Source organism: Gavialis gangeticus, unplaced genomic scaffold, assembly GCF_001723915.1.
Source record: "Gavialis gangeticus isolate Ggan-Ray unplaced genomic scaffold, GavGan_comp1, whole genome shotgun sequence".
Lineage (NCBI taxonomy): Eukaryota > Metazoa > Chordata > Crocodylia > Gavialidae > Gavialis > Gavialis gangeticus.
Window position 1 is genome coordinate 122,253,080 of NW_017729025.1, and position 15,622 is coordinate 122,268,701.

Consider the following 15,622-nt stretch of genomic DNA (forward strand, 5'->3'; position numbering starts at 1 on the left):
TGGCCTGGCCCTGAGGCGCCCCCAGCTGTGCACAGGAACTTACCCCTGCCTCTGCCCTGACCCGGCCCAGCCCCGAGGCGCCCCCAGCTCCATGCAGGAACTTACCTCGTGCGTCTGTCCACCACGCATGCAGGCAGGGCACGGGCCATGCTGCAGCTCCCCCAGCCATGTGCTGGGGTAAGGGGCAGAGCCAGAAAACAAGCTGCACACGCTGTCCCCAACTCGTCTAATCAAGCGCGGCTGGGGCAGCCCTGCACCACGCAGCCCTCAGGGCAGTGGCAGCAGGACCCGGCTCACTAATGAGCCCAGCCCCGCGGGGATAAGCAGCTCCCCTCACTGTTAGCTGGGGCCCGCGGGCTGGCCCTCCCCACCTCGCCACTGCCCCACCGCCACGGCTTCACGCTCAGCAGCGGTGGCGGTGCCTTGGGCCAGATAAAATGGCTTGGCAAGCCACATGGCGGCCTGCAGGCCATATGTTCAACAAGCCTGATCTATACCATACCAAATGATTTTACAGAAAGGCAGATCTTTTTTCTGCAGTATTTGCAATCAAGGTAAGGCATGACATAAAATGGGACATCCAATAAAGCAGATCTCTAAGAAGCTCAAAGGCCTCCTATAGATGTGCAGCTAGGTTGCTCCGACATGCTATAAATCCATCATGGCAATCAGCACGCTCCAGCAGCCCCCAAGCATCGCGTGTATCAGCATCCCCGCACTGAAAAATGGCAGCAAGGAGCTTTAGTTTAAAGTGGCCCACTGCCATTTTTCAGCATGGGGATGCTGATGCACATGATTCTCAGGCAGTGTTAATTAGCACAGCTCTCTAATTAAAGGACTCCCATCCTCCCCAGCCTCCCATAGCAGGTCTATAAATGCCCAAATCTTCAAAGGCACTTTAGGCTGCTTGCAGATGTTAAAAAAGCAAAAAGCAGTACTTTACTTCAAACTTGGCACATTCCCTCACGCATCCCAGCACATGCCCAGAGGAGGCAGCGCCTTAGTTGGACCTGACTCTGCAGTATCTGTATAGATCAGGCACTTTTATCTAATAGTTGATTGAATCAGCTTTTAGCCAAAAGCTCCAAAAAGCCCCACTGAAGTACTCGATTTTTACAGATACTGCAGAGCCAAGTCAAAGTAATATGCTGCTGCTTCTGGTAAAGTAGTGCACTGCTTCTTCTGGTAAAGTGCGGTGTTTTGTCTTGTTTCATTTTGTTTTTAACATCTGGAAGTAATAGTGCGTAACTCCTGTTGATTTCAGGAGTCAAGCGCCCAAATGCCTTTTAGGAAAAGTTAAGTGACAGTGAAAACCACCTTTAATTATTAGAATAAACAATTAAAGAAAAAAGGCACATTTTTACATTTTTTTTAATTGTTCAATTGTGAAGAATAATGTTTTGATCAAATAATATGACCTTCTATGCTAACAAATACAACATATACAGAATACCTCTATTAGTTGCCGTCTATTATACTTAGAATAGTTCTAAATGTTTATATTAGGCAGTTAGATGTTTATATATTGCCACAATCTGATAGGTTAGATATCCAACTCATCATATGCCTGAGCAGTATTGCAGGTGTAAAATCAAAGCCCATTGTTAAAGATCACACTCTAAAAAGTCATCTAACAGCAGAAACATCCACAAATTGGTACAAGTGAGTAATATTGCACCTTTTTCCCATGTAACCCTAAGTTTTGAAAGCTCAAGCTTCCTATTCTGGTCTCTTCTTCCTTTTCTTTACCTCCCAGTGGATATAAATGTGTGAAATCTATTTGGGTTTTAAAATACTTTTGAAATAGTGTAAACATTTGTATGAGCCTTATTAGTTTAAGTAAGCAAACAAACAAAAGATTCATTAAATATTTTGCTGATTTAGAAAATAAAACTATATATTTTTTCACATGATTACTGTATTTGATGTTAAGAAGAAAGCTCTGTTAGATTAACAACATGGTAGAGAAGGTAAGGCTAGTTATGATTATGGTCTATCCACTTTATCTTAACTCGCAGTGTGACAATATCAGAGAAAAATCAGAAGGCTTTGGCTTCTTACAAATGTTAGGGCTAGTATTTTGCTTTTGGTGATTGTTCTAAAACTGAATTGAGTCCTCAGCTTGCTAGTTTGTGTGGCGGTGGGTGGATCCTTATAGAGAACTTCAGATTTGCATCCAGCTTCTGACCAGAATTCTAGAACTTCGTTCTGTCTTTAATCCTTATAGGTATCCTTTTCTGGGACAGAAATGAACAATTTCTAGCAAATCATTTGCAAGTTTAGAAAATGTTTTAGTCCTGATTCACACTGTGTGGTACTTGGGAAATATATTTTTGTTCTGAGAGGTGGGAATCAGCTCTGGGGGTGGAATCTAAAAGCAGCATTCTAATATTATAAAAGCCTAAGTCTGTCTGTCTGTCCATCCATAAAGCTTTTTCACACTCTGATTGGCTGATGGAAACAGCCAATCAGAATGCTCCAAGCATGGGGGAGCGCCACCATGATTCCAAAGCTGTGCCGAGTACCAGATAGTGGGTGGGGCTGCTGGCCTCACCTCCCCCACCCTGCTTCCTGCAAGCGACTCTAAGGACCGGATGGGGCGGAGCGCTGCTCCGCCCCATCCCGTCTTTTCACTGTCACTTAACATTTCCTAAAAGGCATTTGGGCGCTTGACTCCTGAAATCAACAGGAGTTAGGCACTATTACTTCCAGATGTTAAAAACAAAATGAAACAAGACAAAACACCAGCAGCGCTGGCCTCGGCTCCCCCACCCCACTGCCTGCAAGAGGCAGAGCAGCAGCAGCATGGGGCATTAGGTGGCGGCACTCCATCCCAGCCCCCTCTGCCCTCCTCTGTCATCCCCCCCCCAGTCATTCCTGACAGGCAGTGAACTACTAATATATATATAAAACATAATCCTAGAATTCACAACTGATAAAAATTTGTTAATAAGTATCATGAAAAGGAAAGTCCAGTATAGGACTAGCAGGATAATGGAAACTATAGCCAGAAAAACCCTATTTTATTGTGTCTTACCAGTGTATGTTTTATCTATTATATTTTTCACTTAGTTTTGAATGTTTCAAATAAGTGAATGGTATGTTAGTCGAGATCAGGGCAGAAAGGAAATTAGCTTTTCTGTATTAGATCTTTTACTAAATGGTAAATCCTTATTTCAAGAAACTTTGGCTTTTATTTAAAATCTTTTGTAAACAAATTCAAAAAGAGGCCCAGAGGTATGATTTAAGAGCCTTCAGGTTTGTTGAAGAAAAAGCTTATTTGTAAATGGAAACTAGGCCAACTATTATGGGGGAGCATAGAGCTGTATATATCTAGTGACTTAGTGAAGGTATACATTTCAAAAAGGAGTATCTTTGTGTTCCTGTGAACACTGCTATAGGAACCTCTGTCTCCTATGATATTTTAGATGTATTCCATCTTTACTTTTAAATTATTTGGTTTAATCTAATAATACTCAGTATTTTAACCAAACTATTAGTGTTTATAACTGTTAGTTGCTCATTTAAAAGAAAGCTATTCATTTTGCTTAGGACACGTCTGTTGTATATTAAGGAGCAGCTTGTTTTTTTTCAAATTTTAAACTACCATCAATTTTAAGCTCAGGGATTCCATTTTCAAATCAAAATTTATTTTTAGACTCAATACTGTGACAGAGCACCTTTGGGTGCCTGTCACTTTAAGGGCCAGAGCAGGGCAGCTGACAGGTGTGAACTGGAGTAACGGGGCAGTCACATGACCACAGAAGAGCCCTGGGATTGGAGGAGGGAGTAGCCTCCATTTTAGATCTAGGCTCTCAAGGCTGAAGCAGCAATCTGCTGCTGGCAGCCAGAAAGACACCACCCGGCTAAGCGGCTACTCAGGAACATCTTGGAGGTAAGGGCATGAGCTGTGGGGATGGCAGGTAGCTCTCGGTCCTGGATATAACTTGAAACTGCACCGTGCTGGGGAAGGATGGCCTGGTTGAGCTACCTGTGGTGGGGTAGCTCCCCAGAAATGTTAGGCCAGTTGCCTCTCAAGTGAAAGATATGTAGGGATGCCTTATAATCCCAGCCCTCACTACCAAGTGGGAAGTAGAATAGAGCTGATATTTGGACCAGGTATGCCAAGAGAGAGGCACCTGAGTCCGTGGGGTATAAGACCCCAAGACCCCAGCGGGAGGGGACAGAAGTATGTATGGCTTGGCGAGGAACTAGTGGCAGAGTTCAGCCCAGGGTGGGGCATAAGGCCGGTGGCCATGTAAAGTAGGGTGCACAGTGGCACCTAAAGGGCTGCGTGTGGACTGGACGGAGAGCAAGTAAGAAAGCCTGAAGGTCACAAAGTCACAGAGTAGGGCGGGTTGAGAGTGGCGGAATGAGGGGTAGTACAAAAGAGGCCCTATGAGAGGGAGTAGAGTGAGTAAGGCCCTGTGAGAGGGGGCAGAGTGCAAGAGTAGAGTGATAGAGGCCCAACAAGGGGAAGAGTTTGACCCGGCTCTGGTCGGGTACTATAATCAACTTACTATGCCATCTGTGAGGTATGGGTCACGGTAAGGGAAGGTCGGAGCCATGTGTAAACCCCTTGACATCAGGGTCTTAAAATGGGCAGCCTCCCACTTACTACATCAGGTTTATCCCAAGAAGTCATGGCAGGTAAGACAGGGCAAACTGCCCTAGACAGGTGGGCAGGCCGGTATTGTGACCAGGCCCAGGAGTTGCCCCCTGTCACAAATACATTTAATGAAATAAGGATGCTTTGCTTTCAAAAATCAGTGTCAGTTTCCTTCTTGTAAGATCCTATCCTAACACTTCTCTGAATCTAGTCCCTTCCTTTCAGTAGGCATTTGTTTTGAAAAATGAACTGAGGTTTTACAGTATGCAGAACTTGTAAGTTGAATGTTAGATGCTAAAGGAGCATGGGATTCTTAGAGGCATAAATGTCAGATGCCTAAGATAAATTTTTCTGAAGAATCTAAGTGAGTTAGGCATCTAAGGCCATGGACGGGTATTCTTTTCTACCACTACCAATGTAGAGAACTAACTATAGGTAGAAATCTTCCTGAGAGAGGGAATGTACAGGTATTCCAGTCTGTCGATACCCTCTCTCCCTTGCTCTCTACGCTTTACCCAGACCGGGTCACCCCTCATGTAGAGAAGGCACTAGGAAGCAGCTGCTCCTCCACTCCTTCCAGTCCCTGGTCTGGGGGACTGCAGTCTGGGAAAGACTGGGAGAACAGTGGCAGCTCACCTCCCTATCATGGAAGGAGTCAAGCGGCAGTGAAATGCTCCCACAACTTCCCCAGCCAAGAGTTCCCCTGGTCTGAGGAAGACACAGGGGAAGTTACTGCTTGACTCCTCCCAATTATAGAAGAGTCAAGCGAAAATGTACAGGCGCTCAGTCTAGTAAGAGAAACTCTGGTGCAGGGAAGATCTTTCAGGCATCAAAGTGGAACATCTTTCTCTTAGATGTTCTCTGTATCTTTTTTTTTCTCATTTTCTCCACAAGAAAATGTAATGAACACCTATTTGTTGGAATTTCTTCTGGAAGAACAGTGACTTTTCCCAGTAGAAACGTAACACCTTTCCATGGGATAAATCTCATTGAATTTCAGGGGGAGTCGCTCCTTGTACCTTTGAAAATCATAAAAATGTAATATAAATATTACTTATCTGATATTTTTGGTGTGTTTAAACTTGCCCCATTAAATAGAAATGCAGTACATGCAGTTTTATCTAAAATTGGTCGTGTGTGATAATAATAATAGTCAGTAAATAATGTTACCTCAGTAGTGTAATGTAATATGGGTAAGTAGAGCACATGTCCTGGATGCTGCATAAGGGAAGGGGTGCCAGAAGGATGGTACACAGGGTCCTTGCCCTCCTGTCCTTTGTTCTGCCTGCACTTAGTGGTTGCAAGAAGCACCTGGCACAGACAGTGTGTGTTATGAATCACATGGCATTCTGAGAATCATAGTTTTGTAGAGTGGCAGCCAAGTTTGCTGCTGCTGAGGGGAGAATTGATCCCAATTTTTGCTGCCAAAATCAAGAATTATTTTTTTGCCCTTTCAGCATGGGCTTCAGTGGTAAAAAATGGGGTGAAAGCTTTTCCCTCAGCGTCAGCAAAATATACTACCACTCTAGAGAACTACAGTTTCCAGAAACCTTGTACTTCATGACACATTCCTGGCCTCATATTGCTGCATGCTCTCTCATGCTGAAGGCAAAAGGTAAGAGGGGAGAAAGGGCGAAAGAAAGGACTGCCCCAGGGGCATTCTTCCCAAGTTAAGCCTGTTTATTACCTTCTCACACTGACCATGTCATTGTAATCCTAATTTTTCATTCTTTGAATGCAGCTTCCAACTCCTTCAAACTGTCTTCTGTTAATGGAACACCTATTTTCTTCATCCACCAAATGCTTTTCTTTTTCTTCAAATTTTTCACTTTCACGCCTTCTGAATTATTATCATGTATCTTGAATTTGTATAGATTGTAAACTCCTTAGGTCAGAGAATATGTCCCTTTTAGGGCTGTACAATACTTCGGTCACTGATTCAATTTGGAAGAGATGTGGCCTGACTTGGCAGCCAAATCTCTGAATCCGAATCAAATCAGGAGACCCATTAATCTCTCCAAATTAAATTAGAAGCCTCTGAATCAATTCAGAGAGATTAGGAGAGATTCAATGATTTGGCCATAGACACAGCTTTATATGTTTTTTCTATGTACCTCAAGGTACCAGGCATGGCTCATGGATGCTTAGATGGTGGAGCGGATGGAACGTCCCATGACCAGAAGTACTTCTGGTTCACTTCCAGGTCTGCTGTCAAGTGCGTGGAGAGCCCCTTCCCCCTGCACTCCTGTGGGATGCTTCATCTGTCTCACCATCTTGCGTTCACGAGCCATGCATGGTACCTCAAGGTACGTAGAAAAAACATATAAAGCTGTGTCTATGGCTGTATCGCTGATTCTCCAAATCAGAATCAAATCTTCAGATTTAGATTTGACCAGATCGAATCGGGGCAGTGATCTGAATCAGTGAATCAAATCACTGTCCCCCGAATCAGACCAAATCCAAATTGAATGCTGCCTGCTTCGCACACCCCTAGCCCCTTTCTGTGGTTGACATTCTCTATGCAGAAAAGATATAGGACTTGTGTTTTTTCTTGTGCTTTTACCTAAAAAGTTTCTCATGTCTGGACTCAGTCCTCTACTCTTGCAGTATTTGGGCAAGCATACTTTAAGTGCCCAGGGACTGGTGTGCCCTCTTGCTCATGTTACTTGTGTTGTATGGTTTTGTGATGTCTGGAGGAGCTCTAAGTTGTTTTAATTGAAATTTACTCAGGTCTGGGTATACTGTCACCAAGGATGGTCACAGGTGTTAGGATTCTTGCAAGTCAATTGTTGATTCTGATATTTGTTCTTGCTGTTATATTTTTTGCCACTGTGTTGCTCTTCTTCCTTAGCAGAGATGATCAAATGCTCCTGCATAGAGGAAGAATTCTGCATATTCAGTTCATGCCAAGTCCATGCTCTGGCTGAGTGTTTGAGAGTGGGTAAAATATTACATTAACGTTTACATTAAGCTAGACGATGCAAATTACACCAGTAGCTAATGGTCATATCAGTCCAGAGACCTCACCATTCCACCTCAGTTTCTCAGATATACAGCTCAGCAAAACACCTTTATTTGCTTACATCCAAATTTTATCAGAGATATACAATGGAGTCATAACAACCTGAAATGTCATATTAGCTTAATTGTCCTGTACAATAGAATCTATAGGCTTCACAAAGTGTTTCTGACATTGCTGGCAAACACAGCCATCTTAACTGGGGTGTTATTTTTTTAAACCCAAAGCACACATCTTAAATGATGGAACATCAAGCCTTGGTGTGTCAAATATCATGGTTTTCTACAGTGCTAAAGACATTATAACTGTTGATATAAAAAAAAAAAAATAAAAAATGGCATGCACTTTTGTATAAATTTCTCTTTAGGGTCTAGACAGGTGAATAAAGCCTTAGCTCCAAACTGGTTTTCTAATACTTGATGCAACTGCATTTATGGCCATTCAACTGTTTTTGGAAGGTCTGATTCATCACAAAATTCAGAAAAGGACTTCATATGATTTCCTACTAGAAGCTGTTTTACATATGTTTTACCCATATCCATCTACTTTCTCCACATCAGTTTTGTGGACTAATTCCTTCTCTTATATAAATTTTGGCTTAGTATCTAGTTGCTTCAAGAATGTCTGTGCCTCCAACTCCAGATCTGTTGTTTGTCTCCAATCCCAGATTGGCCAGAAGATCTTTTGTTTCTCTTAATTAAGTGCTAGCTCCACAAAGACACTTGACTTCCCACTGATTTCATTGGTGCCCAAATACCTTTGGAGATATGAATGTAACTGCAATTACTGTGGGCACCTTGCCTTACTCTGTTGTTGGTTTAATTGAAATGGAGATTGTTCAGCTCTATTGGGCAGAAGATTCAGTGCATCCATATATAAATGCATATATAGCAGTTGTACTGATGCTGTTTTTACAGGAATATGTTAATCATTCTTTTTCTATAATAATTTAGTGACCAACCTTGTTGCAAAGATCAGTTCCTTCTGTTTATGCATTAATATTATAACTTGCACTTTTCTGAACCGGCTTTTTTATTCATGCCAAATTCAAAAATCCTGTAACACTTTTTGGTAATTCACTTCCCCTTGTTTCTTTATCTCTGGTTTCTCCAGCCCTTTTCTCTATGCTCATATAATGAGAATATAAGAATGACTAGTATAAAATGAATAATACCTTAAAAAACCTCCCTGAAAAAAACCTATCTTAGTCACCTTTTTCTTCACAATAGTAAGGGGAATGGTATAAATCCTTAGGGAATAAGTGAGAAATGTCTGCACAGACAATATAAATTAGTTGGTCTCCGAGATTTTTCCAACAGTCACGCACTGACACAGTCACGTTAACTTGACATTATGTAGCTACCTGAGACGGAAACAGTATCAACTGCTCCCTCTTAACTTTCTTTAAACAAAAGAGACAGAGAAAGTGAGAGAGCAAAAATTTAGGAGCAGATGCTTAGAATCCAGCAAAACATTATCTTCACTCCTGAACAAGAACGATTCTTGCAAGCTGTGGGCAACTAGTACAAGAGCAGTTCATCATGAACCAGGTAATGTCAGACTGAATGCTTCCTCGCCCACATACTGCTTGATCAAATAATTTCCACTGCTATTTTCATATCTTCAACTGATTTAATTCTATTTAAATCCCAAATCCTAGTTAACATCAAGCAAACTGGTTAGGATATATTTTTCTTGAATGCATTTTTGTTTTAACATGACCTCTTCACATAGACTGTCTTTCCAGATTTCTTATCCACAAAAATCTTAAATATAATCCAGAAAGAGCAGAAGTCACATAAACAACACTTTTACTCCTACACATGCTGACAACCCAACAGTAGACATTAGAATTGCTTTCTTACAGATACTGTTTGTCCTAATCCAAACAGTGTCACTATTCTGAAAAGTGGGAACATGGGGAACAGCTAAACAAGAAATAAATCAATTTTTCATCATTTCTGTTCCATCTAAAATGTATCATCTTATGTAGAGAAGTTACTACATAGTGGGAAGTGAGTGATCCGCCATAAAAAAGTACATCTGCATTTTTATATTCTTAAAATACATAATAGGATCAAGATCAGTCCCATAGTAATTTACAATAAATCTGTATTCTTGATTCACTGTACAAGCTAATTTAGGGATAAACAATGCTAATTAACATCTGATATTTTTATATAAAGGATTTGCCATGAAAAATGTGTACCATTGATGCAAACAGAGAATAATAGGAGTGTGGTAATATATAACTTTATATTGTAAAGGCAACACTGATCGCGTTATTCAAATGGATACTTTATAGCTAGGGACCTATTTAATTCACAATTTCATGGATTTCGCAGAAACCACAAAAGCTGCAATTTTCCATGAAATCAACTTTTAAAAAAACTTAATAAAAATAAAATGCTGACTCCCCAGCGAGAGCCCAGGGTCCTCACTGCCTCACAGCCTGCCCAGGAGGGGAAGACACTAGCTGGTAGGGCAGCATGAAGGGCAGCAGCAGCCAAGGTGGTAGCCACCTTCTCATCTCTCCTTCCCCCTCCCCTCACTCTGTGGCCTCTCCACCAATCAGCAGTGAGGGGCAGGGCTGTCAGGAAATGCCTACAAAATCAGCTTTGTGCCATGAACAAGCCATGAAAATGTCTGTGTCTGCACGTGAATTAAGTAGGTCCCCAATTATAGCTTATTCAATAGCTACAGTTAACTATATTCATATGTACTGTATTACCAGTATGTCAAATATCTAAAAAGGATTTATGATTGATAGAGAGCCAGCTTTTTATCATTTCTTTATTAAAAAGTTATGTGAATATTAAACTGAACTGCAAGTACTGTAAGGAAATAATACTTCCTTTAATGTTTTATTGAATGGATAAAATAGTTTTGCAGTATTGTCACAATTAGGTTACTAAGCTTTGAATATATGCTTTGTACATGTGATCAACATGAAAGGCTTTTCATTAAGAATGATGATGATGTTCTTATTGTCTTGTTTCTTTAAATTAGAAATAGTGTTTAATTAAAATAAAATAGTGTAATTAATTAAATGCTATCACTTCTCTGAATTTCACAGTAATCTAGAAGGCAACACATTGTTTCTGTTGCACCATGCTTTATGTATATTATCTGCTTCAGTAATACAAGAGAAGCAATTAAGCATGCATATATATTGACATCTACATATGAATGTAATTGGTGCCATTGCTAATGAAGATGTACAGTCTTTGCTGTCCTGAATTTTAAGCCATCTACTCTGTCTGATTCAGCTCTCATTTTGTATTTTATCTTCAGGAACATAGGATTGGAATGGTCCTGGTGGTTCATCTTGTCCATCATGTCCTATCCCCTGTTACTGCAGGCAACCATGTTTTATAATCTCTTTCCTATATTTACTGAGTTCTGGGTTACAGACAGTTAGGTTTTTTGCCTTTTCTGCCACATTGAAAGGCTGCTAGATCTGACTGTCCTGATGGTTGGAACCTTCTTCTAATGTACAACATAAATTAATTCATGGTCAGCTTACCCCCTTGGTTTAGTTCCAGCATTGTCCTTTAGCATACATACTTCTCTCTCTGATGTTTACTCTTTATGCCTTCCCTAACTTATTTCTACAAAGTAATGCTTTTTTGGTAGACTGAACAAGCCAAGCTTTTTTCATCTCTTCTTTTAAGATAGGCTTTCCATTTGCCTGATGATTCTAATAATCCTTTTCCACATCTATTAAGGTTTCAGTTAATCTTTTTTTAACTTGAGTGGCCAGAATTTTATACAGTGCTCCAAATTTAATCTCACCTAGTGCCTTGTACAATGCCACTATTACTTCTCTATCTGTCCTGAAAATGCCTAGATTAATCTCATTTGTTTCTGGCTTGTCTTTGTCTTTTTTCAGACATATCATATTGCCAACTTGAGTCATCCTACTGTTGACCCAGGTCCTTTTCTAAATGATGAGATCCCAGCTAACTTCAAAAGTTTTTTAGCAGCATTAAAGTACAGAACCTTGCATTTGACACTATTGAATGCCATTTGATTCTATTACCCCAGTCCCAAAAGTCATTCTGTTCTTCCCACATGATATTCTGATTTACTTCTGTATTGATAATGTCCTCCAACATTGTCCTTAGCACAAATATCAGGAGCAGAGTGAGAAAAGTTTTTAAGTCAGGGATGGGCAGTTTTTTGAGCCCATGGGCCACATAGGGAGTTTTGCAGAGCTGTCATGGGACAAGTCAGTATCCCGCCTTCCTCCCCTACCCCCTCCCAATGCAGTGTCACCAAAACTCCCTCTGTGGTATGTGGCGACAGGTGAGCAGGGAGATGGTGCGGGGCTGGAACCTCAGATCAGCAGTTGCTCCAGGTTGGTAGTGGGTGGCAGCTTCAGCAAGGGCAGATCAGCTGGGGCCCTTGCCACAACCAGGTCACCTCAGGCACCAATGCCTGGTGGGGTGGCGGCAGCAGGGAGAAGCCACGAGCTATCCCTGGCTTGGGCTCCAAGCAGCCGTAGCAAGAAGGGCCCCAGCAGAAGCAAGAGAGGTGTGGCTTTGCCTGACACCAGGGCCCTCTTTTTCCTGATGCTCAGCAGAAGCTTCTGCCTGGTGATAGCTGCCTCCACACCTAGACCGCTGCCACTAAAGCTAGGCAGTGTCATGAAGTCAGCCAACATCTCTAGCCCCTCCTTGGGATAGAAGGCAACCTTTATCTTCACTGATACTGGCCTGCTGCTGCCACTCATCGTGGCTGGCATGGGCAAGACTGGAGTGGGGAGTGGGTGCTCAGCCTGGGCTTGGGCCCTGCCTGTGTGGGTCCCAGCTGGTGTCCATGGAGACCCCAGGATCTTAGGGTGGTGATAACGTTTGGCCAGTCCTGCAGCAGAGCAGCAATCTGCTCCCTGAACATCCCTGCCCACAGAACTGAGGCTCTGCCCCTGGCCCCATGCTGTCACCACTTAAAGATCCCAGGGTCTCCCAGGCCCCACCTTCCTGTCTCCCTCCCTGACACTGCTACCGGCTGGCCCCACCCCAGCCAAGCACCCTGCTGGTGTGGGCCCCATCCCCAACAGTGGGTGTGGGTGTGGGTGGACAGGTCTGGGTGTTCAAGCACTGGAGCTGAGTCTAGTGGCAGCAGCCAGAAGGAGCCGCCACCACTGAGGCTAGTGGGAAATGGAGTCTGGCCACCCTAGCCCCGCTTTGCATCTGGGTGTGCCAGGACTAGCCGCACGTGCAATGGCCCAGGCTGCCTTCCCCATCTGGGCCAGGCGGAACTGAGGGACCCACTGCACGCCAGACAAAGCCCTTCAGAGGGCCAGATCTGACCTATGGGCCATATGGTAAGGTCATCAATAAAAATGTTAAATTACACTGGTTCCAAGAATAATCTTTCAGGCCCCCTCTACACTTTACAGTTTAACTGGCAAATTGTCCAGTTACCTCAAGACCAGCTACATGCAAAATACCTACCGCACCATAAAAAGTTCCAGCCAGCTATAAAGTTATACCTCGTAAATGTGTACTAATTTTATAGCTTCTTGCTATTGAGCTTTAGCACATTTTGTACATCAGCTCAATTTGCACATCAGCTGCAGGGTGCACCATGCCTAGTGTGAGACCTCCAGATCCTAAGGATTGAGGCAGCTGTGATCCTTAGGGCTTGGGGGCACCACAATCCCCAGCTGTGGTGCCATGTGGGGCATCCCTGCATCTGGGAAGCACCTCAACTGAGAAGGGTCCTAACTATGAGATCTTGCTGGTGCACCAGCAATAAGGTGTGATGGGATCTAATGTGAGATCCAACAATCATGCCTCCTGCTGCGCATGTGTGGCATGGTAAGAGGTGCAATTATGTGCATTGCACATTAGATCCCGTGACACCTTTACCTGTATATGTGTGTGGGGGAAGGTGGGGTGGCCCTTAGGAATAACATTAGTAACCTCTCTCTAGCCTAGTCCTTCCTTTAAACTCTACCTGTTACTCTACCTTTTGCTATCTACCTGAACTCTACCTGTTACGGTAATGCTTTGAGCTAATTCTTTACCATTCTTCTACTTATCCCTACCATCTCCATGTTAAATAAATGGTTTCTCATGTAACATGTAATTGCTTATATCCATATCCATAACTTTATTCCTGTTTTCCATATAGGTTTTTCCTCCATAGTCAGTATCATCATTCTTATTGAAAACTGAGTCAAAATATTAATTTAATGTTCTTGTCATGCCTAGATTTTACCCTTAATCTTTACACATCCTCACTGCATCATAGCCCCACTTTCTTTGTTCTCTTAGTTATGCATCTAAATAACCTTGCGCTATTTGCATTTATGTCTATTGCAAGGTCTAACTTGCCTTAACTTTTGACAATTCACAGTTTAGAATTTACATTTCTTGACCTCTAAGACAGCTGTATTTTCTGACTCATCTCTTTTCCCACTCCTTATAGTCTCCCTGCTTATTTTTAATATACTACTTGAATGTTTGTTAATTCAGTTAGGTCCGAAGCCTCTGCCTACTGTTTTTCCCTCTTGCTTGGGAATCATTGTAGCATGTAGAAGAGTTTGAGGATGCAGTTTCTGTGAAAATTCCTCCAGGAAAAAAGGTACAATCAACCAGTATATTTTGCTCTTGGGTCAGCATATGTCATTAGATTAGCATCCAAGGTGGGTGCTAGTACACATGGAGAGCTTGTGAAAATATCAGACTGTTTCTAGAAGATTACAAGTTCCATTGCAGGAAAGCAGAAATGACACAACATTAATTTGAGCTTCTCTTATTTTTAATTCATGACAGGTGCTTTTCCAGCAGCTGCTTTGTATGCACGAAAAGACTTACTTCAGAGACCCACACATGTTGCTACGAAAACTTTCCAAGCTTTGCGCATATTTGTGAATGATGAGCTCCATGAACTCTATACAGGGCTGAGGACAGTGGAGAAGTTTCTAAAGCCTGGAGGTGTACTTGTTGCCCTTTCTTTTCATTCATTAGAGGATCGCATAATCAAACGTTTCCTTTATGGAATAGACATTTCAGAAAAACCTAACCTCAGTATACAACAGAAAATAAGACTGGAGAAAAAAAATCGCTTTAAACCTGAAAATAATGAAGAATTCTCTAATAGAACATCGAATTCAAAATGGACATCTATGAAGAAAAAAGTTATTACTCCTCAGGCCATGGATATTAAAGAAAACCCAAGAGCACGGTCTGCCAAACTAAGAGCTGCTACTAAGTTGTAAAATTGTATTTTCTTTAATATTTCTGCTTTTAAAATTTTGATTAATGAGAAAGATGAATGTGTAGAGATAGGCAAATTGAAAATAAAATGGAAAAAGTAAAAATAAATGGAAATCTTATAAAAGCATGTCTTCTGTGTTTAGTCTTTAGTTTTGATTATTGTATATCACATGGTATTATTATATATTACTCTAAAATTAATGAAGCCAGTTAATCCTAATTGTTTTAAAAGGGTCCTTTCAATGCAAGATTCTTATGGCTCTATGACTGCTACAAAGCCACAACTGTTTTGTATAGTTTCAACATACAGATCTTGAACATTAGGAAGAACTTTCTGACTATGAGGGTAATTAAGCACTGGAACAGATTACCTCGAGAGGTTGTGTAGCTCCATCCCTGGAAGATTTGAAGACAAACTTGTCTCTGGAATGATTTAGATTCAGATGATCCTAACTCGAAGTGGGGGTTGGACTAGATGACCACCTAAGGTCCCTTCCACCCCTACTTTTCTATGATTTTGTGATAATGGTAAACCCATGAACCTATCTGCATAATGGGTATAGCATACCCACAAGTCTGTATACCTATTATAAAAAGCTGTATCCATGACAGTTCATGAGGAGCAAAGGTGAAAGAAAGTAGAAACTGAAAAGTGGGGTTTGTGGAAGACAAAGAAAAGGCCCTCTGGACCCTAAGCATGAGTCTCCTGCTCCATATCATAGTTTTATAGTTGGTAGAGTGGGAAGGGACCTGAGCAGATCATCA

The 15,622-nt window shown here is 41.9% G+C and overlaps 1 protein-coding gene across 2 annotated transcripts in view; it reads left to right on the top strand.

Moving 5' to 3' along the window:
• The window catches only part of METTL15 (methyltransferase like 15), a 295,007-nt gene extending 279,954 nt beyond the window's left edge, over window positions 1-15,053 (top strand). For both annotated transcript variants that reach the window (XM_019519499.1, XM_019519501.1), the window contains one exon: window positions 14,414-15,053. In XM_019519499.1, the coding sequence (XP_019375044.1) occupies window positions 14,414-14,859 (446 nt within the window). In that variant the 3' untranslated portion in view covers window positions 14,860-15,053. The remainder of the gene's footprint in view (window positions 1-14,413) is intronic.
• Window positions 15,054-15,622: the final 569 nt, after the last annotated feature.